Here is a 24,809-nt window from a genome sequence, read left to right as displayed (position 1 = left end):
CTAAATGCGAGCGCCCGAATCACCTTTTAAGAGCTACAAGTCAAAGGGAATTTGTTCGATTGCTGTCAAATTTTGACAGTAGCTAGTTTTACATATAAACAACAAAAACGTGTCTCCGAATTTTTTATTTCTAAATACTTTTTTTTCAAGAGCAACTTTTGTACGATCACTCCACAAACCTTTAACCTTTTTTCAAAAATGTTCTGGAACTTTTCACTGAAATTAAATATGGCAAATCGCAGACACGTTTTTTTAGCGCTTTCGCCCCGGAAACGGAGGAACACGTTAAATAAGCGAAAAACAAAATTTGCTTTAACATGTAACGTTCAAAAGGTGATTCGGGCGCTGGCATTTAGAAGCTAATCTATTTTGTTACACATTCTTTGGTTAACATTTTTTTTTTTCCAATGCACATCATTCAACACAAAATGTATACTTATACGCGGCCTTACCGATATGACGTCATAATTTGCGATATATGAATTACTTTTCAGAATTTTTATGCGCACTTCCATAGGTGCCTACGTGCCAAGGCGCTAGACATCAAAAACAGCTCTTGTATGACTTGTCACGATAGCGTGGCGAGTTAAGTGAAACGAAGCCCTCTATCTGGTCGCACTAAGAAATGCCACATAATTTTTCACTTGAGGGAAGTCAGCTTTTACTTCATCAAGATTTCCCGCTCTTATTACTATTTACCCTCTTGGCGCTCCATTTCATTCCTATTTTCGTCTTAGTAATGGTAACGAGCGTGTGTTTGAGCGAACGAGGGGTACTTGTTCTGGTAAAGATTCCAAAGTTGTATAATTTATATTTCCTGAGTTTTATTTTTTATGAAATAAAATAGGCAATTATCTACGTTCACGCTTGAAAGCACATTTAGTGAGCACATTTCAATCATTCAAATAAGTCAGACAAACTTTGCTACGACTAAGCACTAACTAATAGAGAGGTTTCTGGAGGTTCTAAAATAGGAATAAGTTCAATGCCGTTGAATTCTGAGTGACTGACGTTTAATTTTTATGTTCCGTTATTGCCTTAAAGTACAAAGATTAAAAGCGAAATGGATTTGTGCAACTCTCTCATGCTTTCCTAGATCAGTTAGATGTCAACTCTGGTAGCTTATTCCTTCTAAAATATTCGACACAAGAACCGAGCTCTAAAGCTTAAGGTGGCACTGATTTATAGCGATCACGTTTCGCGTAGGTGGGATGCACAGCAGTTTCAAATCGAGCAAATAAATGTTATATCATGAACGAATCTTCAATCCAAAACGAAATCGAAACAGATATTCATCTTCGCTAAATAAACATGAAACTATTACAAATTTTCATTTCTTCTTCAATTAGAAATTTAGCCTTGTTTCTTCAATTTCTGATCACTTGCTACAGTCACTGCATCTTTATTTCACCACTTTGTACTCTAGTATGGAAAGAGATTGAAGGTGCGCATTCAAAATGTTGAGTACTCCGTGGATTCTGTTTCAGTTAGCGTAATGACACCAAAAACGAGCCCAATTTCCGTTCTAACCAGTCAACTTTTCGATCTTAGTTTTTCCTTCACCCGGTTCAGTGCTCGATTGAAATGATCATAATATAAAGCCATAAGGTGTTATACTCTAGATCTGCCGCTTATCTCAAATCGCGTGTCTCGTGATCTGAATACTTCGCGGACAAACATTTGCCACGTACTGTTTACAAAATTCATTTCTTGCTTTACCTTATCGTAAATTGAGACCGCTTTCCCTCTCTTTTTCTTTTTTCTTGCAGCTCTTGACAAATATGTTCAATCCTTCAGAAAAGAAGATATTATCTTAGACATTATTCTACACACAACTTAGCGTCTTCAAATAAACGAAGTGAACTAATCGGATGAATTGAACGGAAGTTTAGATCGTGCTTTTTCCTTGCGCCTTGTATGTTATGATAACTGGGTTGTAAGTCACGTGATCTCATGGATCACGTGCAGTGTAAAATTACTGAATAAAGAAGCTAAAGAAAAGTTGAACTCAGAACATTGTTAGTATTGTTGCCATTGTTGGAGGGTCTCAACGAGGCGGGGTGGGGGGGATCACGTAGGCGGTTGACGGTTAAATTAAACCCTTTTGACGGTTGACCGGGTTCAATTTTAGGTCATTTGGCGGTTGACGGTTAATTTTTTGGAAAGTCTTTTATAAAACGAACTAAATGCGCGAATTTGGCTGTAATTTTTCATAATGACGCGTTTGTAAAGAACTTTGAATTCATAACACCTTTTATTACTAAATGACTAACGTTTTACGACGCCGGAAGGCCACCGAGTTAAAACCTCTCTATTTCGTTCAGTTTTTCTCGATTTTACGGTCTCAATGTTGCGTTAAGCACTGTAAAGTTTAGGGTGAGTTTTCTCGAAGTTTTCGTGAAGGTATTTTGATAAAAGGTTTGATTTTACACGGTTTGTCACCGTTCGCGGCATCAGTCAAGGATGACTCTTTAAACAAAATGTTAACAATTACCTTAGAAACGTGGTTAGGCCACTGGTAATGTTGGATGTTTTTGCTTCAGTACATGGCATTGTTGCTTCGGTTTAAGATGGTAAAGGATCTACAGGAGAGGTTACAAAACGCTGCTGAGCCTATCTTTACATTCAAGTTAAATCAAGAAAATTCTTTTGATCAGTTTGAAGCTGAGTTCACCAGGGTGCCTGAAAAAATGGACGCGAATGACTACTGCTTCTTCATTTACCAATACCTTTATGGCTTGAATGGAGTATACATGTAGCGAGTGAAACATAAGAAATTGTGCATTGTTCAAATACAACCCTTACAGCTCTAGCAACGGGGAAGTCCCTTTCTGAACGACAGATACGGGCCTTGCAAAATTCAAAGTCAAGTCAGAAGTTACCCTCAAAAATGACGGTTACGAACGGGTGTTTGAGCGAAAGAGGAGTTCTTCTTGTTCTGGAAAGCTAATTTATCTTTACGGAGTCTTGCCTTTAAACACACGTAGCAGCTCCGGAGAAGCTACCAATTCGAGCAAACAGTGTAACATCGTCAGGAGTTATCTTGAAAAATGAACTGACTTTGGGTGATACCTTTTTGTTACGACTGAAGTGAATGAACGAACACAAACCCAAAGAATGCTTCAAATACCAGTTCCGATGTGAAACAACGGGCTACCGCTGTTAATATCGCGGGAGTTGTTCGGGTGACACACGAATAACAATGGAATTTTAAGTTTTATACACGGATACATACGGATTCATACAAGTAAGGGAACGGTAATTATTTAATTCTAGGTGGTAGGGGGCCGAGGGTCGGTAAATTTTGTCAGTGACAGTAAAAAAAATGCAGATACATACCAATACATTGCTAGATTCATGAAAATGTATTACGTACTGCAGGTGTGAAATTTATTATTTTACGTTTGGCTGTTAGATGGTAACCAATCAACAAATGACGTACATTCAGCCTGGGCTGCCTGCATATATAGGACCACAGGGACGCTTGGTAATCATTCGACCAACTGGTGCAGAGAACACACAAAACATGGTTTATATTTGGTACGAAAATATCGCTTATTTGTCCGCGGACATTATGTGTTCCAAGATACGAACAGATGATGTCCAAGGACAAAGATGCGAGCATATTTTCGCGCCAAACTGAGGCTGTCGAGTTTATCCTTCAAATGGTTTGCAACGCGCGTGAAAAAAATGTTCACGATCAGCTTGATGTTTGCTGCGCAAGGTGTTTTCTTTGGAGTGTCCTCTGGAACGACTGTATAAACAAAAAAAATATATTCCCTTCTTCCGTAACAACCACAAAACGCTCTCTCATCTTGAATTAAATTTTAAACCAAGACTAATCGTAGTGGATGTAGATTTGAAAATTAAGGAATATCACTTGAGATACATTTTTAGGTATCCCCCAGTTTTAGCTGAGGAATATTCGATAACGTGATACGTTTAGACCAATCGCGCGCGAGAAAAAAGTATTTGACGGATTATAAAGTCGGATATCGTTTACACGCTTTTCAAAAGCGAGCAAACGCGCATTTAGGATTTCAGACTAAATAACATGACATTAAATTTAATTTACTACTTCATTTCATCAATTTGAAAACGTAAAAACTTAATAGTCCAATGAAAGCAGTAAAGTCAATACAAAACATAGTTTATTGATCCAGCACCGTGAAAAATTTGCCTCACCATATCTTCTTCATATTCCATGTTATTGCAATCCGACCCGGCACTTTTTTGTATCACCCGAAACATCTTAGAAATAACTCTTAAGGTGTAGTCCATCGTTGTTTGCAAGTTGTATGAGAGTGGGTACAGTGTAGTAATTGCAGTTTTGTCAATAGTCCAAGAATTGTTATTCAGTGAAAGGTATACCAAGAGGCAGTTCAATCCTCTTAGATAACAAGGGAAGAGGAAAGGGTATCTCCTCTGGGAAGATACAATATATCGCGAGATGTCGAAGGGCCTTACAGGGATGTACAAAATGAAAAAGTAACATTTTACTGTGATGTTTTTCACTTAGAATTTTCTTGACTTCTCGAAAACTAAGCTGCATCTTTGGGCAATCAATTCATCTTCTCCGTATTTCCTTTAAGTCTGATTGCGGTAACCTTTCCTTGTGTCAAACAGCTGTATCTCTTGGTTGTCAACTTACAAGCTTTTTTTCTGGAAATAATTATTACCTCATTTTTGAGTCATTGAATTGTAATGGATTGTATCAAGACCAAGTTTGGTAGTATCTTAGCTTCGAATTCTGAAATGGTAAATCTTTCTTATTATTTGATTGTAGATACCTACTATGTAATTCGTAGAACTTTGCATTGAGAATTACTTGTTAAATTTAGGATTGGTAGGATTCTCTTAAAATAAAATCTCTTTTTTATGATAATACTTGGGCTTTCTTGTGTACAGAATGCGGAAGATACTCTTCGCCATCTTCATTCACAATGCAGATTTCGCTTCTGATGTTGTCCACCCCTCCCACATCGAAAGAGGGCGCTCTGAAATTAATGACAAGTATTCCGCTACCTTAAAAATGTTTGATATTAACTTTATACTAACCGAGCGTGAGGACTGTACTAACACCGCGACTCACTCGCTTGTATGACTGTCAGTAAATTATTATCATATACTAGCTCCTGTACAAGCCTGAATTTTTTTTCAAACAGATTATTTTTAATACTAAGAAGGAGAGTTCTCTCGCTGAAAATTGTTTCTGTGTATTTAAAGATGATATTCCGCGGTTCTGTGTTAGCCTCCACTCCCTTGGTTTATGTATGAAATTGAACACATTAGAAAGCTTGGCCGTTTGGTGTCATTATCCAGGCAAGAGTAGAACTGAAAAGGCTGTTGTCAATGACAATTTATTGTCAACTAAAAGTGATTTTATTATCACATCGGGTTTCACATTTGGAAAAGTGGGCTCCAAAAGCGCTCAGAACATGAGTTTTGGCTACGATTTTACCTTTCTGAATTCATCAACGTCTTGATATGCCTTCCGACGGCCCTTTTTCTAAAAAGGTCTCGTTTGATTTGTCCACAGACGCCAGTTACTTATGAGAGGACGCCACCTTATGCCGCATATATGCAGACAAGCAATCCTCCACCTTGAGATGTTTCATTTGATGTTACCGTGTTGTCAGATCGGTTGATATCCGAGTCTCCATATTGATGGGGCATGATTTATTTCGAAAGTTTCTGTAAATAGTTGAACAAACACTAGTGTAGCCATAGGACCATTTCATTTGAACTCGACGAAAGGATTACCTGGAATTGTCGCCTCTTTGTATGGAAATAATTTTCATCTGGTACCAAGATGGAAAGGACACAATATTTCAAATTTTATGCCAGTAATCGGACTGCAGTCTTCCCGAGGTATATTGTCTTTCTCCATTATCGAGATTTTTTTTCCCGAGAAACAGGATCGTAGTAAGCTCTTTAGCTCACCTTCCCAGCTCACTTCTTCTTATGAAAACAGTATAATTTCAGCAATGGCTATTGTGGAAAAGTGCATGAGATCCTGGTAATCAAGCCAGCCTGTTCGACCAGGCTTACTTGAAGAGACCCATGAAGTTCCCTCATTTTTTTTCTACTTTCTTTATTGTTGTTAATCTAAATTTTCAAATGGAGGCTCCTCAAGTGACTCCCCGTCGTTTAGCTGACTCCAAACTAGAAATTTTGTAACCCGATGGTTCCGAGTTTGACTAAGCTCTAATGGTTATTACATTTCAATCAATTTTTCTGACAGTCGTAGCAACCATCCTTAGCATATTGTCTATGATAATGTTGAAGTTGTGTGTGCGTAGTTATAGTGTAGCCGTTGTTGTTTTAGTAATAGTACAAGGCTCGATATTTAATATTAAGCGAGAGGGGGCACTTAAATGTTCTTCGATTAAACGGAAGAGAATTATTTCCTTTCCGAGTAATTGCCGTTTATGCCGAAATGTCAAGAGCCTCAAATAGTTGTGCAGGAAGCGGGGGGAATGCTAATTAACTGTGAAGTAGTTTACTTTGAATTCTGGGATGTTACATGCGAACCAAGATACATACACTTAAGGTGTATTTTATATTTCTCTCTGTATGCTGGTGATTGTATAAAGAGACCAATTCCGCTGTGGTAGTATCTTCTGAAATAGTACATGTTTGCGCCTATTTATCGTGGGTAGGTCTTACAAGTTCGTACAAATTTTCTTAAATAATTATTTGCTAAATTCAAGACTAGTAGGAGACAACCTGAAAGAGCAGCCCAGGACAGCACTCTGGCGGAATGTTGTCGGCGGCCTATGCTCCAGGAGGAGCGATGGGCTTAAGTAAGTAATGAGCCTGGTGCTACTCTCTTGAAATCATTTAAAGTTTGATTTTAGAATGTATTTTGTATTGAATTTTTCTGTGGTATTTATTGTTATTACTTATTTTGTAGGGTGAAACAGATTGTTAATGTATTTATAGTTTGCCCTATCAGTCTAATAAAGATGTCATTGCGAACAACACGGAATGTTCGTGATATTTATCTCACGTAGAATGAAGTTGAAATGAAGAGTGTCAATTTTTATGATACACCAGTGATGCCGACCTACAATTTCGCTTCTTTTATAGGAAGCGTTAGATAACAGTTACCATTATTTTAATTCCATTTTGGTTTAAATTTTTTATGTCGAAAGTTATGCGGGGTCGCATCGGTTTCGTTACACCACTTCCTGTGATTGGTCAACAAACCTACGCCGTCCTCTTGGCTAATCAGAAGAAAAAAACCGAAACCTGGTTCTCCGCGTTTTCCCGCCTTTTAGAACGTTTGCATGCATTAACTATGGGTTCTGCTTGGTTCTTTTGATGTTTCTCTATTTTGCGTCGGCCGTAAATACTTTGGTTCTGGTGCGGAATTGGTCTCTTTATACAATCACCAGCATACAGAGAGAAATATAAAATACACCTTAAGTGTATGTATCTTGGTTCGCATGTAACATCCCAGAATTCAAAGTAAACTACTTCACAGTTAAATAGCATTCCCACGCTTAGTCCCAAACACTCCAAAAGGATATAGCGACTAAGAACGTTATTGAGTGTTAAACTTCAACCTTGAACACGCTAAGAATCATACTTCGTGTATAGAGAAAAAACATTTAGCCTCTTTCTTTTCATCAATGACGACTAACAAGTGCAGGTGTTGTGAACAGATCTGTAGTTTGCTGTTTTGTTTTGTTTGGGGTTTTTTTTTACGTCCAAACCTCTGTACTAGAATCTCCATTTACTACGCTTAAGAAACATCGATAATCGACTGATATGTCAATTCACTTACGAAAGCTAGGATAATTAAAAAACTTTACCATATGTACAAAGGATTAGTGTAAAACCGCATTTTTTACATTCAGCTGCTCATTTGCCAAGGTCCTTGGCCTTATCAGTGTTTTACTAAATACTGTTTAAATTTCACCAGTCGAAATTATAAGAAAACTGTCAATATTGAAAGTAATAGCGTCAGACGGACTGAATGCCAACTTTATCGATGGTCAAATGCGTTCGAATTCAGAAGCTATTCCAAATTTTGTCTAACAAACACTTTTTAGGTGCGCTGACTAGATGTAAAACAAAAACCATGAATTGAAACATCTACCATTTTAGTATTCGGGATGAATTAACTTAAATTTTCCTCGACGAATCTAAAGCCACGTTCTGTCTCTTTTGGTGCGTTTTGAATCCGAACGACTTTGCACCGATTAAATGCCTAAGTCTTTAAAGGTGAGCTGCTATTAGATTTTAGAAATTCCTTAATTTCTATTTCTTCGTTCATATGCGCCAAATCAGCTGCATCAGTGCCATCCACTTTCAAGTTGACGTCAGCGTTGAGTTCAACCAGCTTTTTTACAACTTGAACATTACCATGCATCGCTGCTAAATGCAGAGGCGTAAAGCCATCTCCATCGCATCCGTTTATATTGGCATTGTGCTTCACCAGAAGATCTATAATCTCGGGACTATCATTCTTACTCGCAAAATGAAGTACTGTAAAGCTGTCAATGCCATGGAAGGCGTTTCCTGTCTCTGTAATTTCCTCTCTAACGCTCTCGGGAGGGTCCTTTCCCCATCCAGATTTGAGGACTTTTCCAAAGTCTGTAACGTTGAGTTTAATCTTCCTCAAGAACAAGGGCAAAAGAGCTTTCTGTACAAGAAGATAATGCCAGACTGGTTTTCCTCTGTCCTTTCCACGAACGAGGTAAATTCTTTCACCTGCATTCTCCTTGTATTTCATATTCACATCAGCGTTGCTTTCAAGTAAACATTTGACTAAGTGCTTATGTTCAAGTTTGACGGCCAAGTAAAGCGAGGTTTTTCCATACTTGTTCCGTAAGTTAATGTCGCATCCGCAATCAACCAGAAGCTGGGATATACTTAGAAATCCACTGCTTACACCGCATTCCAATGGAGTCCATCCGTCTACATCTTGAATATTCACATCAGCTCCATGCCTCAACAGGATGTCCGCGGCCATGTAGTTGTTCCAAGTAGTTGCTAATCTCAAAGGTGTAGTCTTGTCGTCTGTCCTCTGAACATTAACGTTAGCTCCAAGATCAATAAGGGTCTGAATAAACTCACCAGAGGATGATAGACTTACCCACAACAAAGGTGTACGGTTGCTTTTTCCTGGTATATTTATATCTACACCCTCGTTTAGAACAATCTCCACAGCCTTCTCTGCATCATTGTTGCATCTACATAAGTGCAGCTCAGTGAATGTATCGCTCTTCTCAACGTCCTCTTTGTACAGGTTATCTATTTCAACATTTCCTTCTCCTTTTTCTTGCAGAGCCAAGAGAATTTCTAATGCAGTTTTTCCAGGAAAAGCCTTTGATTGGTTTCCTGTTTTTGGAAAACTCATGTGTTGAACATAATTATCAAGATAGACATGAGTTTTCAAAACCGTGTAATAGTCGCCATGAAATACAGCCGTGTGCAGTCGATTGAAGCCGGATCGTGCATCTACTTGCAGAAAAGCGCTTTTTGAAAGGGACCTGAGGCTAGGCTGTAAAGAAAGATAATGTACAGTAAATCAGTGAAGCAAACGAACAAACTAGTACAAGACTGATACAAGACTGACATTTTTAAACGAGTGCCACCTAGATTCAAAACAGTCATCTAGTCCGTGAGTTCGCGTTAAAAGATCTTGTTTGAAAACACACTACTTGACAATGTTGAATCACACCCATTGGAGATCAAAACAAAATTGTTATTTTCCATATGAATCCTTCACTTCTTAATAAGTTTCGCATTCGAGAGAAGCAACAACAATAAGTCAAATGATTGAAACAAAAGCAAAGGGAGTTCACAACTACTAAAAGACACAACACATTCATTGGGGAGAATCTTTCGATTGATTTTGTCCATAAATACGCGCGAAAGGATAAATTTCCATCTGATGAATGGCGCAGTACAAATTCTCAACACGTATCCGCTGGTTAGCGATTTATCTGTCAGATAGCGTTATCTGCCCTTTGAACAACTGGGCCCTGGAGACGAATCACGCCACGCGCATGAAGACGCAGACGAATACGTCAAGGCAAATCGAAGTTAAATCTGAAGCTTCTACAAATTTTGAAAGCTATAACGAACCGGTTATAAACAATGTAAGTGAAAAGAAGCTTTTCCTTGACCAAAATGACTTAACCTATAACCAATCTGTGCGGTTACAAATCATCATTGGAAGTAGCATACTTCATTACCGTACCGGTTGATTGTAACTGGGAATCGCATTATTCCTTAAAAGTAGCTCAACTATGGTTCGGTGATTGTTGCGATCAGCTTTTTGTAGAGCTGTTCTCTGAAACTGAAAGATAAGAAGACCACTTCGGTCAAAAACAGTATAGTACAGACTGACTAGGAAGACAGCACAGTGACTACAAACCGATCTGGAGGACGAGCATTCCTGGACAATGGAAAATATGACCAAGGAGTATTTTTCGTGTTGACTAAGGAGTATTTTCGTTATGCTTCTCTTTGGAAAATCAAATCGCGTGCCTGACAATTGATACAGAGAGGATTTTACATGGCCGCGTGGAGATGTGAAATTCCTCTTCTCGTGTTGAAATATTTTCAACACGATGAGAGAAATTTCGCATCTCCAAGCGGCCATATGACATTGCTTTAATTGTATGAACACCAATGAAAAACCAAACCATTTCACTTTCGCTAAGAAGAAACGATTTGTTATGTAGTCATAGTGAAGATTAACTACACAGTGACTGAGTGGGAGGACCGGACGGGAAAATAGTGGGCTCAAGGTCATGACGTACGGACGGAGCGCAGCAAGGTACGTGCCTCATGACCGAGAGCCAGATATTTTCCTGTGCGGCCCTCCTACTCAGTCAATAAGCATTTTATCGTATGACCACCAAGTGCTGTAAAATTTCAAAGTAAATAGAACGCGACATACGAGCACACGCAGCCACACGAGCACAAAAAAATTTCTGCAATTAAAACTTTTCCTTTATTGATTCAAGTCAGAGCAAGAAACTCCTAATTCCTTGAAAAACCCGAATTTTTTCCTCATTTCTGTTTCCTTTAAGATTTTGCAACAAAGCGATGTGAGGGCAGCAGGGCCGGACAGCTTTTTCCGGACCGGCTCACGTCAACCCGTCCCGTCCCGCCCTGCAAGCGTTTGCTTTTACTATGGTTTTCTATAGGATTGCACGAATGGATCCGGACGGGTCATACAATAAAAATATCTTACAAGACGTTTTTTCGTGTAGTATTGCTCAGTATTTTTACGAGTTGTGCCGTATTTTACAAACAAATACAAACGAGTAAAATACATATATCTTATTAGACCGCGTGATTTGTACTCGTCCATGGTGTTATTTGTACTCGTCTAGTTGTAGTTGGATAATAATCAGTGTTATTATCCAACTACACCTAGACGAGTACGAATAACGCCATAAACGAGTACGAATATCACGCAGTATTTGTACTCGTCTATTGTAGTACCGGCTATACTGGTTTTCTGGCATCGCGCAAGCGAAGAATTGGATTGTAGTTACAGAAAAAAAAAAGGTGGCAGGCTATTTCAATGATATTTCCGACGACGAAGAGTCAGAATGGCTGGCAAATAGAGATCCAAGTTCATTTGATGAATCGAACGAAGAAAAACAGCTTGACGACCAGAAAATTTCTTCATTTAATGAAGAAAATAGAAACAGCAACACAACAACGTGCCAATTCCTTTCCGCTTCGCATTCTTCTGTCACGCACTCCCCGTAAATAAATATCCGCGAAATTCTCCAGCAGAAACAACAGTTTGGCGTGTTGGATAATAAATAACTTATTAGACGTTTTGTTGTGTAGTATCGCTGAGTATTTTTACTCGTTATTTGTATTTTGACTCGCCCTACGGGCTCGTCAAAATACGACACAACTCGTAAAAATACTCAGCGATACTACACAACAAAACGTCTAATAAGAGATATATACTACAGAACAAAACGTTTAATAAGAGGTTTATTATAAAACACGTCAAATTGTTATTTCAGTGCGGGCGAATTTCGCAGATATGTCTGGAGTACAAATATCGTGTGATATTTGTACTCCTCTCGCGCTTTATTTGTACTCGTCTCGCGCGTTATTTGTACTCTACGAAGCACATTTGGATAATAAATATATCTTCGTATAATTTCAGAGCTGAACAAAGAGTTTCCAGCAATCTGATTGGTCGAGCGGTTCCTTATATGACGCTATATAAACCGCTCCGCGCGGTTTATATAAAATGTTAAACTAAAATGTTAATAAATGTTACTAAAATGTTACGATGTTAGAAATTTCTCTGTTGTTCAGCTCTGAAATTATACTAAAACAATTATTCGCCTCAGGTTCGGTGAATATTGTCGAATAATCCCCTCGACTTCGTCTCGGGGATTATTCCACGATATTCACCTCGCCTTCGGCGAATAATTGTTAATTATTAGACGTTTTGTTGTGTAGTATCGCTGAGTATGTAATGTAATAGACAAATTACTTCGTGGCTAGTTCACTTGTACGATTTTTATTCACTTGTTGTGAAGAATCACAAACTCACTCGCTGGAAGACTCGCTCGTTCGTTTGCGATCCTTTACAACTCGTGGATGAAAATCGTATGTACTCACCAACCATAAAGTAATCTACATTTATTTTCACGTGTGAAGATATCACGTTTCGCGCAAAAGCTCACCTGATGTCACATGATGTTTCTCTCCTCATGATCAAGCTCAAATTTATAATTACCTCATGCTCTCGACTAGTCTAATTCAATTGAACAAACTAAAATATGCTTTTCTTAAAAGGGAGGAGAGAAAAAACAATACGAACTTCAAAGTTCTTCGGACAATGCATTCAGAAAAATGGTGTTAATGTTGACTCAGAACTCTTAACACTGAAAATACATGTGATAAACTGGGCCCGACACCTGATGCCGGCTCTTGATTTTTTGCGCATCCAAAGTATTCTGGCATTCCTAACATAGAAAATCTAACATTTTAAGAATGAAACCAGGAGAACGCCATGTTCCCTTCCATTTTGAATTTTAAATACTCGGTAGCGCACGACCTTTTCCACCATATAAGTTTTTAGCGAAAATCGCAATCATAAAAGAAAGAAAAAATATCAACTTCATCAAATTTATCCAAAGATTACAGCTTGCCTCATAATAACTAAGAAGAATAGCCTAAAATGTAAGAAGGCTTGAAGTCCGTATCAGAAAAAATGGAAGGCGCAATTTCCTGTTTTGGCTAGCGAAACGCTTACCTCCAAAGAGCTACAGTATAGCCTCAAAACTCAATCGCACGGGAATTTTTTTTTTAATTAAAAACGCCAACATATTCACCGAATCTTCGTAGTACTTTATTATTGGACTTACCTTGGCATTTTCAGCTCTAAGCTTGTAGTTCGAGTCCGGATCCTTGCCCTAAAATCAGAGAGGTCGCAAGGCAATAAATCAAATGTAACGTTATCAAAACAAGGCAGCAGGTATGGTACACTCCTTCTAACGGGAGGCTACAGTAAAAAAGACTAGTGCGGCAGATTTCGCAATCCTTATTTCGGAATGCGGAGAAATCAAGTGGGGTTTAAGAAACAAGTAAGTCATTATCTAAAGAGTTTCCAACCGAAGAGGGGCTTGAAAGTATACAATAGATCTGTCGCAAAGGAAATTTTGTATTCGGGAACAGAATTGCTAAGAATACTTAAGGGGCCGACCATTTAACTCTTGAGGGGGAGGGGGGTGGGTGATTTTGAAATAAATTTCCCCCGAGCGCTTGTCGGAAGAAAAAAATTGCGTGCAGCTCAAATGTAACAGAAGAAAAAGGGCATTTAGAACGGAAAAAATATCCTGCGAAGCAGATTGCTATAAAAAAAATTTCTTGATGACATGAAATCACCCACCCCCACCCCCTCAAAAGTTAAATGGTCGGTCCCTAAGGTTACCGTGCACCTTCAAGGGTGTCTCGCATGCAAGCGATGTAGCACGTCCGGTTTAAACTGTAGATATCTAAACCTCTATATCAAATTAAAGCTTATAGGACTGGCTATCAGACTATACAAAAATTTTGAAAAAAATGATTTGTCGAATTTTTCACGACTTCTAAATGCGAGCGCCCGAATCACCTTTTGAACGTTACATGTTAAAGCGAATTTTGTTTTTCGCTTATTTAATGTGTTCCTCCGTTTCCGGGGCTAAAGCGCTAAAAAAAAACGTGTCTGTGATTTGCCATATTCAATTTCAGTGAAAAGTTACAGAACATTTTTGAAATAGGATTAAAAAAATGTGGAGTGATCGTACAAAAATCGCTCTTTAAAAAAAAGTATTTAGAATTAAAAAATTCGGAGACAAGTTTTTGTTGTTTATAAGTAAAACTAGCTACTGTCAAAATTTGAGAGCAATCGAACAAATTCCCTTTGACTTGTAGCTCTTAAAAGGTGATTCGGGCGCTCGCATTTAGAAGTCGTGAAAAATTCGACAATTCTCTTTTTTTCAAAATTTTTGGTATAGTCTGATAGCCAGTCTTATAAGCTTTAATTTGATATAGGGGTTTAGATATCCACAGTTTAAACCGGACGTGCTACATCGCTTGCACGCGAGACACCCCTGAAGGTGCACGGTAACCTTAAATGCTAACAACGTGTCAGTGCTTAGTAAGGTTATCTGCAATGCCCCTTATTTTAGGAAAAATAAAAACAAAAAAATCAATGGACGTTTTGAGTGCTTCGAAATGATAAAGTTTCGTTGACCAATCACGAAAACTGCTGGTATGGGGGAGAATATTCTGCACGTACCACTTCAACACTATCAGCATTTGAAAGCAATAACTTTAAAGCTTTTGACCATAATCTTTAGTAATGCTATGGTTACCTTTATTTGTATGTTGTGAGTGTCTTTGGATTTTGAAGTGGCCTCTGTAGGTGAAACACTTGATCCCAATGGGTGAACACTCCTACTGCTCTCTTGATTAGCTTGAATTTCTGGATCATTTTACGATGAACAGGCGGTGAAGAAATAGACAGAAAATGTTTCAAGCCAGCTTACTTAGTTTGCAGCTCGAGATGTTGTGTTCTTAGGAGGCTAGTCACCTACAAAATTAGCTGAGTTCACTCGTGGAAAAGTGAATCTCGTCACCGAGTGATATATGTCACAATGTCTCTCGATCCGGTTCCGTAAATGCAAACCAACTTAAAACAATCGAATAAAATTTGGGTCAGGAAACAAGAAAAAAATCATTTACAAGAAATCGAGGGAGGGTGACGAGGGGGGTGGGATTTTGTCACCTTCGCAGCCGTTCTTTAGTCTAATCACGCAACGGGCTCTCTCCCCCACCAGGTAGAAAATTAGCCGAGTTCACTCATGGAAAAGTGAATCTCGTCACCGAATAATATGTCACAATGTCTCTCGATCCTGTTCTGTAAATGTAACGCAACTTAAAACAATCGAATAAAAGAGTTCATCTTAAAATGGAATTTGGGTCAGGAAACAAGGAAAAATAATTCACAAGAAATGGGGGGGGGGGGGGGGGAAGGAGTGGGATTTTGTCTCCTTCGCAGCCATTGTTTAGTCCCGTCAATCAACGCGCCCTCTCCCCCATCAGGTTGAAGACGACTAGAGAAATTGGGACGACAATTTAGTTTAAAAATCAGTTGAACATGAATTGAGAACTAGAAGAACAGTTTTCATCGTGTTCACACCAGAAAATAATTTATCCTTGTAAGCAAGCTTACGTTGCAGCACACTTAAAACAACATCGACTTTTGCAGACAAGAGGGATGAGGGCTTTTCCATGATTTTCTCTATCTCGTCTCTCGTTGGTTTATCATTTTGAAACTGTTCCATCAGGTCTTTCACGTCTTCATCAAGAATCAGTTGGAAACCTTATAATCATAAAAAAACAGAATGTAGAGATGTTTAAATGAGTAAAGAAATGAAATAAAATGAACTTGAAATATCAATAAATAGATCCATGAATGAATAAAGAAATTAAGAGATAAACCCGCAAGTAACCGAATGAATGCATGAGGGAATGAATAAATAATTCATCACTGGGAAGGATGCCTTGTGTCCCTAAACACGCCTCTACCATCCTAAGGTCCACTTGGGTTGGCCTAAAGTATTGATGTTCGAAATTCTTTCAAGAGATTGATAGAAATATGCGTAATCCTTTGAATGGCTTTTATGATGCTACTAAATGTAATTATATTACCTTTTGTTTTCCACTCGGACAATTGATCTAAAAGCTCCTTCTTTCTGGCGGCATTTACAGGCAGACATTTAAGTTGGGTCTCAATCTTGTCAAAGCATTGATCAAACACGATTTGGGTCCAGTGGCTCTCATTGAAATGGCTGGCTGGATTCCTCACATTCTCTCTAACATCATCCGCTAATGACTGGATATTATGCAAAGGATTGGAAGAAACGAATATTTGGGTGAGGTACTTTCTATATCCCAAAAGATTAAGAGCGGCAGACAAATCCATGGATTTGTCAAATGCCGAGAACTTTGCAAGGTAGATTGGGAGGTAAGCTTAGCAAGATCAACTGAGCTGTTGACAGTGTAGTTGTAGGCCGCTTTTCTTTTTCCAAAATTGTTGTTAATGTTACCAAAATTCAAGTCTTTAGGTACAGAAGCAGGACTTGGAGTGGCTGCCAGATGGCATACATCCACGTTGGTCAGTGTTTTCATACTGCATGGTGTCGGTAGGGCATTAAGGTGATTATCTAGGAATTCATAGAGGTTGTCCATTCCTTGTTTCACTATATCCCGTAAAACAGGGGCCAGGACCTTGTTTGAGGCCGCAAGAATCACAAGCCATCTTTTATCGTTGCTGAGGACGGCCATGTGACAAATTTTGCGACTCAATTAACTGAACACAGAGTAGATCTGTAATGAGCAAAGCCATGAAAAAATTAAGAGAAACTTAGCCTGGGACGATAAAGGTGCTATATCTCACAGTCTAAAGTAATGATAACAGACAATTTCTTCGATTTAGAGAAAAGAGATTTGTCAGTACTTAAAGACAGTTATTTCAGAGCTGTAGCCCCTTTTTCAGAAATACAACTAATATGACTGAGTCAGGATTCCGTCCAACGCTAGCAGCAGTTTCACTCATGTCACACCCAGTGTACAAAGAAAGAAGGATTTTGACTGAGGGACGAAAAACCATGTACAACTCAAACATGAAAATATTCGCTGTGAAAACGTACGTTTGTCTTGATGTATGGAAGCAACATGATTGGATGGATGGATGAATGGATGACCTTTATTTAAACACGATAAAAATTTAAAGCTACAAGCTTGTGGGGTCGTGTATTTATAATTAAAGAAATAAATCCTAATGTAGATAAAATGTCAAAATATTGACAAGATTGGTAACTAGTGCATTATGAATTATACATTAAAACTATTAATTTTTTTTTACGAGATAAAATCATTACTGAAAAGGTAAAATATACTAAAATATATATATATCTTATTAACTAAGCGCGAGGGCCGTACTAGGAGAATATCGGCCCGAGGTCTTGACAGTACGGACCTCGCTGCGCTCGGTCCGTACAAAAAGACCGAGGGCCGATATACTTCCAGTACGGTCCCGAGCAAGCTTGGTTAATAAGAGATTTATTATACGACTGAAGTTCAAAGGGACACAAGTGCGGTATCTTTCGGGACCATTCGGGACAGTGCTCGGTCCAATACTGAGAGAATATTGACCGGCAATAGAGCATTTTGATTGGTTGATTTTAGTTATTGGCCCTCTGACTGCCCGAGTCGTGTAATAAACATAAATAATCGTCAATTATATATAAAATCTGCAATTCTACGCCGCACTGTCGAGACGGAGGTAGTCTCGAATCTTTTGTTCTTATCAGATATCGATCTTTGTTGCTCAGATGCGATCACGGTTCCGTTCTGATTGAGACAAATTGTATTCCACAGAACGGTGCCTCTGTAAGCCAGCAAATCCGTCATAAATCTAGTTTCGAATTTTGGTACTGATAAGCAGTCATCACCCCGTAGTGAATATCCATTAGTCCTAACCTTTCTATTTAAATATTATTAGACAGCAATTCAGGCAAGCCGCCATTTTGTGCTTTAAAAGAGATCTTAAGAATATCTATTTTATAATATAAGTAAATAGTGGGCCACCGATCATAGGCCAGCACCTCTTTTGAAGGCATGTCTCTTGGTAAGTCAAAAATGATTCCAGATGCTCTACAATGAAGTCTTTCAATTGAATCAAGTAAATTCGAGTTACAACACGCTCCCCACAGTACTAGTCCGTATTTAACAGAGGGCAAAATAAACTTAAAGTAGAAGTCTCTCAAAAAGCTTTTTGGCAAGAATATGGCTCGTTTTAACAGGTCTAGGTTACTAGCAAAACTCTTCTTAACATCCATCAAATATGCATCCCATGTTAACTTGTGGTTGACCGTCAAGCCTAACACGCGTGCTTTAGTCACCCATTTTATGCTGGAGTCACCCAATAACACCGGGGCAATCGGCCCTATTGGGTTTCCCCTACAAAGAAGCATCGCTTCGCTCTTTCCTAGATGGGGTGTTAACTGGTTTCTACCGCACCAGTCGTAAACTTCCTTCAATGCCCCGTTCAACTTTGCGATGGCCTCGTCGGCCGTGTCGCCTATACAGAAGACCGTGGTGTCATCGGCAAACAGATACACAGACCCCGACCGGACCGATAGTGGCAGATCATAGATCATTTGTGAATAGTGTGAACAGGGTCGGTCCTAGCACTTATCCTTGAGGTACTGATCGGACTATTCAGAAGACCGTGGTGTCATCGGCAAACAGATACGCAGACCCCGACCGGACAGATGGCTGCTGATCATTTGTGAATAGTGTGAACAGAGTCGGTCCTAGCACTGATCCTTGAGGTATCCCCATGGATACTGGGAGAAGGTCTGACTTAACTCCATTTAACTCTGTAAACTGTTTTCGTCCTGTCAAATAACTCTTCAACCAATCTAGGGTTTGATCCCTTAATTCCCAAATGTCTTTCTAGCTTCATAATTGATGCAGCATGTGAGATGCTATTGAAAGCTTTCCTGAAGTCGATGAACGCTACTGCTACAAATTTTTCAGAGTCAAGAGCTGATCTCCAAGATTCTGTGAGATGAATCATCAGGTATTCCGTTGAATTCCCGGGTCGGGAGGCCCACTGCCTGTTTGAGACCAAATTGTCATCTCGAAAGACGTGTTTCACAAGGGCGTCATTTACGACCAATTCCATGATTTTGCTTGAAATGCTGAGTGGGGAGACTGGGCGGTAATTTCCCCTTCCAGTTTTATCATCTTTTTAATATATTGGTGTGATTAAGTGTTTGTTCAATCATGCAAATAATAAACAAAAAATAACAAACTTTGCGGCAGCTAAACATCCACAAATCGCAATTTCGCAGGAGATTCCAAAATCTAAACTATTTCAATTTCGCTGCATTCTATGTTTTTTTCATTTTCTTGTCATAAAACGGAAAGCATCTTCGGATTCTTAAGGATGACAAGCCAGGCAAATCAGTCCTTAATTTTCTAAGTCAAACGCCATACTTTTCCTTGTAGACACTTTTTGCTAGTCTACAAAGAATTTATCCACAAACAATTTCCAGTGAGATTGCTTTGGAATTTTGATCGTTTCGACTGAATTTGATATGTCTTTTACTGGAATGATTAAATCCGTTGCCTGATAGAGGCTCTTGTTTGATATTTGAGAAATCCTGTTTCACAATGACTTTTAATCTTTTCAAAATACCTAACATTGCTTTTTGCGTGTAATGCCTATCTGGAGACCGCTCAAAAAATCCCCCAAAATTGCCTGCTACGTTTCACAAGTACATAAGAAACTTGATCCAATTTTGCATTTTGTTGTAATGAAATTTTGCGTGTAATTCCCATCTAGAGACTGCTCTAGAAAATGAAAACATAATAAAAAAAAAGCCAGCTTATTTAACTACAAGAGCTGTCACTGTATAGCGTAACGAGCTTGAGAGAAACAAAGCCCTCGATCTGATTGCGCAAGGAAATGCCACCAAACTTTTTGCTTGGGGGAAAAATTCAGCTTTTGCTTCATCAAGATTTTTCACTCTTATTACCATTTATACACTTGGTGCTCTATTTCAAGCACATTTTTTCGCCTTTGTAATGGTTACGAGCGGGTGTTCAAGCGAACGAAACACTTAAGATATTGTACAAATTACCTTTCCGGTGTCTTGCCTTTCAACAAGCGTCTGAGCTCCGGAGAAGTTGCTAATTGGAGCAAACAGTGTAACACCGGACTGTGAAAGAGCAGATTGGTAGCAATTCCTCGTTTTAATATTTACTATCGGACAAAAAAATTCATGATTATGTCCTCGCGTTTCAAATATGTTGCGTGATTATCTAAGTTCACACTTGAAAGCACCTGTAGTGAACACATTTTCAATCATGAAAATAAGCCAAATTTAACAAACTTTGCAGCGACTGAACACGAACACGTAAAGAGTTTCCTGGAGGTCCTAAAATAGGAATAGGTTCAATGGCGTTGCATTCTGAGTGACTGACATTGAATTTTTACGTTCAGTTATCTCCTAAAAGTACAAAGCTTAATAGCGAAATGGATTTGTGCAAACCCTCCTGCTTTTCCAGACCATTCAGATGTCAACTCCGGTTGCTTATTCCTTCTAAAGTCATCACCAAACATAAGTACCGAGCTCAAAAGTTTAAGGTGGCGCTGACATATAACGATTGAGTTTCGCGTAGGCGGAATGCGCAGTAGTTTCAAATCGAGTGAGTAAATGTTACATCATCAACGAATCTTCAATCCAAAGCGAAATCGAAACTGATATTTACCTTCGCTAAATAAGCATAAAATAACTACAAATTGTCGTTTCTTGTAAACTGAGCCCTGCTTGTTCAACTTTTAATCACTCGCTAGTCACTGCATCTTCATTTCACCATTTTGTACCCGATATAGAAAGAGATTGGAGGTGCGCATTCAAAATGCCTTGTACTCTGCCATTAACGTAATGACACCACAAAGCGCATACTTTCCGTTCTAAACAGACAACTTCTGGATCTTAGTTTCGTCTTCATCCGGCGGATGAAGACGACACTTGCTGATCAATTGAAACAATTAGAACATGAAGCTATGAGATACATTCTATGGCGCTCGTCTCAAATCGCATGTCTTGTGATCTGAATACTACAAGAGCAAGAAATCAGTTGTCATGTACTGTTTACTAAATGATTTTCTTCTCTCTTTAGCTTACCGTAAATTGAGGCCTCTTTGACTTCCTTGCAGCTCTTGTCAGATACCCACTCCTACAAAATGTTCAGAAAAAAGTAAAGATATTGTCTCAGACACTATTCTAAACCAAATGGAGCGTATTTCAATTAAACAAACCTGCAATAACGGGATGAATTGGACGAAAGACTTAATCGTGCTATTTCATTCACACCAACTGAGCAGCAGTGTCGTGATTTCAAAGATGACTCTTGGTATAAAGTGGGGACACTGAAATGAAATGCCCTTCTAGAGACTGGTAGGTAGTGTTTGTATGTTTCCGTCTATGTACAAGGCATTCTTAGAAACGCTTCGCTCAAAGTTGTTTTGAATTTTCACGACGACGTATATAGGAAAAGGTGCCAAACCTACCTTAAAATTAAAGTTAAACTGAGAAATATCTTGAAAAGTTTGAAGCTGCAAACAAAAGGTTTGGATGCCTGAACAAATATCCACGAGTTACCACTGCTTCTTCCAACGCCAAAACCATCGCGCATGTATTGAAGTGTGGAAATGGCGAGTACAACAGAAGAAATAGTGCAGTACCACGAATCTAAAGGTCAGGTACGCCCTTAGCAACGGGAAAGTCCCTTTCTGAACAACAGATTTGAGTCTTGTATAATTCAAAGCAAGGTACTTAATCTAAATTTTCATTCAGCACCTTGATTTGTATGGTTTATCCTATAGTTTAAGGAAGCCTATATTTTTATAAGCCCACGGCTTCTAATAGGCTTCCTTGCTATTACCTCTTCAATTTCCTTTGATTTTGAAGTTAATTTAGTTACAAGAGTTCTTTTTATCTATGATGCATCATAAATTTTGTATTCGATCAATTTTTTTTTCTGGTAATGGCAAATAAAATGAATGAATGAAATTCATGTTAGGATAGAAATAGATAAAGGAATTAAAACTAAGAAAAGTAGACTGAATTAGAAAAGTAAAAAGATCCCTATCAGACAATGACGTCATATTCGAATTTATCCGATACACGGTGCATTAACGAAGGTATCATGTTCTATGTGAAAAAAAAAAGGTCAGTCGAACACCTCGCAGGATGTTGGAAGCGGATTTCACATAACGCGAGTTGTTCAGGTGACATACGAATAACAAGCGAGGTCTTATATTGACATACGGGAACATACGGGAACATACGGATTCATACGAGTAAGGGACGGTCATTATTTAATGATAAGTGGTTGGGGGGAGTGGGGCGGTGAATTTTGTTTGTATCAACAAAAAATGCAGATACATGCCTGTTAAATACTAGATACATGAAAATATCTTACGTATCGTATGCGTGAAATCCATCATTTTTACCTAGTTCTTATTAACTGAGCGGGAGGTCTGTATGGGAGAATCTTGACCGAGGTCAAGATTCTCCCATACAGACCGACCTAGCTCGGTTAATAAGATGTTTATTATATGGCTGTGTCTTCTATGCCAATTTTTTATATTCTTTGTACCTATTTTTTCTAGACCGGTCTAGATGCCGGTCTAGATGGGAAAATCTAGACCGCTTTCAATATTGATTTCAGCCAATCAAATTTGTGAATTCGGTAATTCCCAGTCCTTGTGAGACACAGCCATACAATAATTTTGTTTATTAGACGGTAACCAATCAACAAGTGATGTGTATTCAGCCTGGGCGGCCTGCGTATACAGGACCACAGGGATGCTTGGTTACTATTCAGCAAACTGGTGCAGTTTCAACTGCAACACGCGGTTACCAAGTAGCAGGCCAGCTTTTTGTTTACATTCCACAGCAATTACATGTGAGTTATATCTTGAAAAAAGATTGAGATTTTTCAATATTTTTTTCGTTATTGTAAATAAAAAAAGAAAAAATTCTAACAAGTTTAACCCCTTTCAAAAGTAAATAGATTATTCTACCCTTCCATGGGTAAGGTACTCGTCCATCACAGGGTTAACTCGTGACATCTTCTCATTTTGTCCTAACACCTTTCTGCTACCCATTTACAGAACACGATGGCATAACATGAAGTCTGATTACCGCTTTTTTCCATCCATTTCGAAAGCGCAAAATTCAATCGTCAAATACAGCATTAAAGTCATTATAAACAGTCCATTGATCAGGACCCAGTTGTATAAAGGGCAGTCAACGGTATCCAACTAAGTGATACCAAATGTACTGCGCTATGCACTCCACGGGATAAAGATTTTTATTATATAGATACTGATGAAATACCAGGAATTTTCCTTTTACTAAAAAATCATAACTTCACTGCGCGCAGTGAGGATACTATTTTCATCTTTCACGTGTGAGGATATTGTAGTCGCCATGGTTACTAACATGATCAGCCAATTACAAAAGAGCTTCCAGCTCAGGCGTGCGGCTGGTTCTTTTGAAATTTCATTCACAAAGTGGTTTCGAGGAGCGAAGACGGTAGAGTTGCCGATAACAGGCATTTTGCGATAGGTGACCACTTTAATTGCACTATTTTGATTTTTCGAAAATGAATAAAAAAAGTTGTGTTTTATTTGGAAATTTTTATCACTATCTATAAAATAAATAGAACTTTACCTGGCCGCTTATGCGCTTGGGGATACGAACTTTATCTTCTCGTGCTGAAAGTATCTCTCACGAGTAAGCGAAGCGAAGGAGTGAGAGATACTTATAGCATTCGAAAAGAAAATCCGTATCCCCAAGCGGCCATGTGATATCCTCTATATCCAGTGGACAGCTTTATCCGAGCCTCGAACAACAGAAGCCAGCACTCTGCAAAAATTACCACACAATGACTTCCTTGTCTTTCATTTTCCGACAATTTGACTGGTTTTTTTTTTGTACAGCAACACTTGCTATTGAAAATTAGGCGGGAAGAGGCTCTTTAATCCTCTTAGATAAAACAGAAGGAGCAAAAGATATCTTTTCTGGGCTGTCACAATTTATGCCACAGAAAATCCTAGGGGCCTCGCAGAAGTTGAACAAAATGAGAAAGTGCTATTGTAACTGTCAAGTTATTTCATTTTGAATTTTGTGATTTTACATGGAAGCTAAGGTACATTTTAGCTCTACTTATTCATCTTCTCAGTATTTTCATCTCTGTGTGTATGATAAATATGTCTCGATTACCAATTTACAAGCACTTTTCTAGAAATAATTACAAACAAATTGAGGCACAAGATCGAAAATTCGCTCAGAAAAAGTTTGATGTTAGAAAAAAAAAAAAAGTCTTTTTATAGGATTACACAATTACTGGTGAACCAGTAGTTTCCATTGTGGTCCTTGCAAACAAATGAAACAAATGGTCTAAATTGAACATAACATCACTAAGAACATCATTAAGAACCCCAACTGGCCGGAGGCAAACCAGTTGGCTATTTACAAGGGTGGCCAAAGATCTGAACTCGGGGCTACCGTGAAACAAATCCAGTGGTCAGGGTGGGACTCGAACCCGGGAGCGGCGGATTACGAGTCCGTCACTCTAACCACTCGGCCACACTCCTCCTAGACTGTATTTAGAATTTAATTTCCCCTAATATTTATCATCATTACTTCTTTTTTACAGTGACATGT

General features: G+C 38.6%; 2 protein-coding genes across 2 annotated transcripts in view; both read right to left on the bottom strand.

The window, feature by feature from the left end:
• Positions 1-1,918, bottom strand: part of LOC111333866 (uncharacterized) — a 14,319-nt gene extending 12,401 nt beyond the window's left edge. Inside the window, 1 exon segment of the mRNA XM_088750804.1 lies at positions 1,720-1,918. The gene's annotated coding sequence lies outside the window, so the exon portion shown is untranslated.
• A 4,698-nt stretch (positions 1,919-6,616) lies between these two features.
• LOC111346445 (uncharacterized) lies at positions 6,617-24,679 on the bottom strand. The gene is given in 7 exon segments (XM_088749493.1): positions 6,617-9,514; positions 10,217-10,315; positions 13,374-13,421; positions 14,865-14,974; positions 15,692-15,874; positions 16,204-16,524; positions 16,527-24,679. Coding segments are annotated over 7 exon segments (2,370 nt in total). The 5' UTR covers positions 16,840-24,679; the 3' UTR covers positions 6,617-8,218.
• Positions 24,680-24,809: the final 130 nt, after the last annotated feature.

This window comes from Stylophora pistillata, chromosome 2, assembly GCF_964205215.1.
Source record: "Stylophora pistillata chromosome 2, jaStyPist1.2, whole genome shotgun sequence".
In the NCBI taxonomy this organism is placed as follows: domain Eukaryota; kingdom Metazoa; phylum Cnidaria; class Anthozoa; order Scleractinia; family Pocilloporidae; genus Stylophora; species Stylophora pistillata.
Note: the sequence above shows the minus strand (reverse complement) of the source record. Positions and strands in the feature narration are given on the sequence as shown.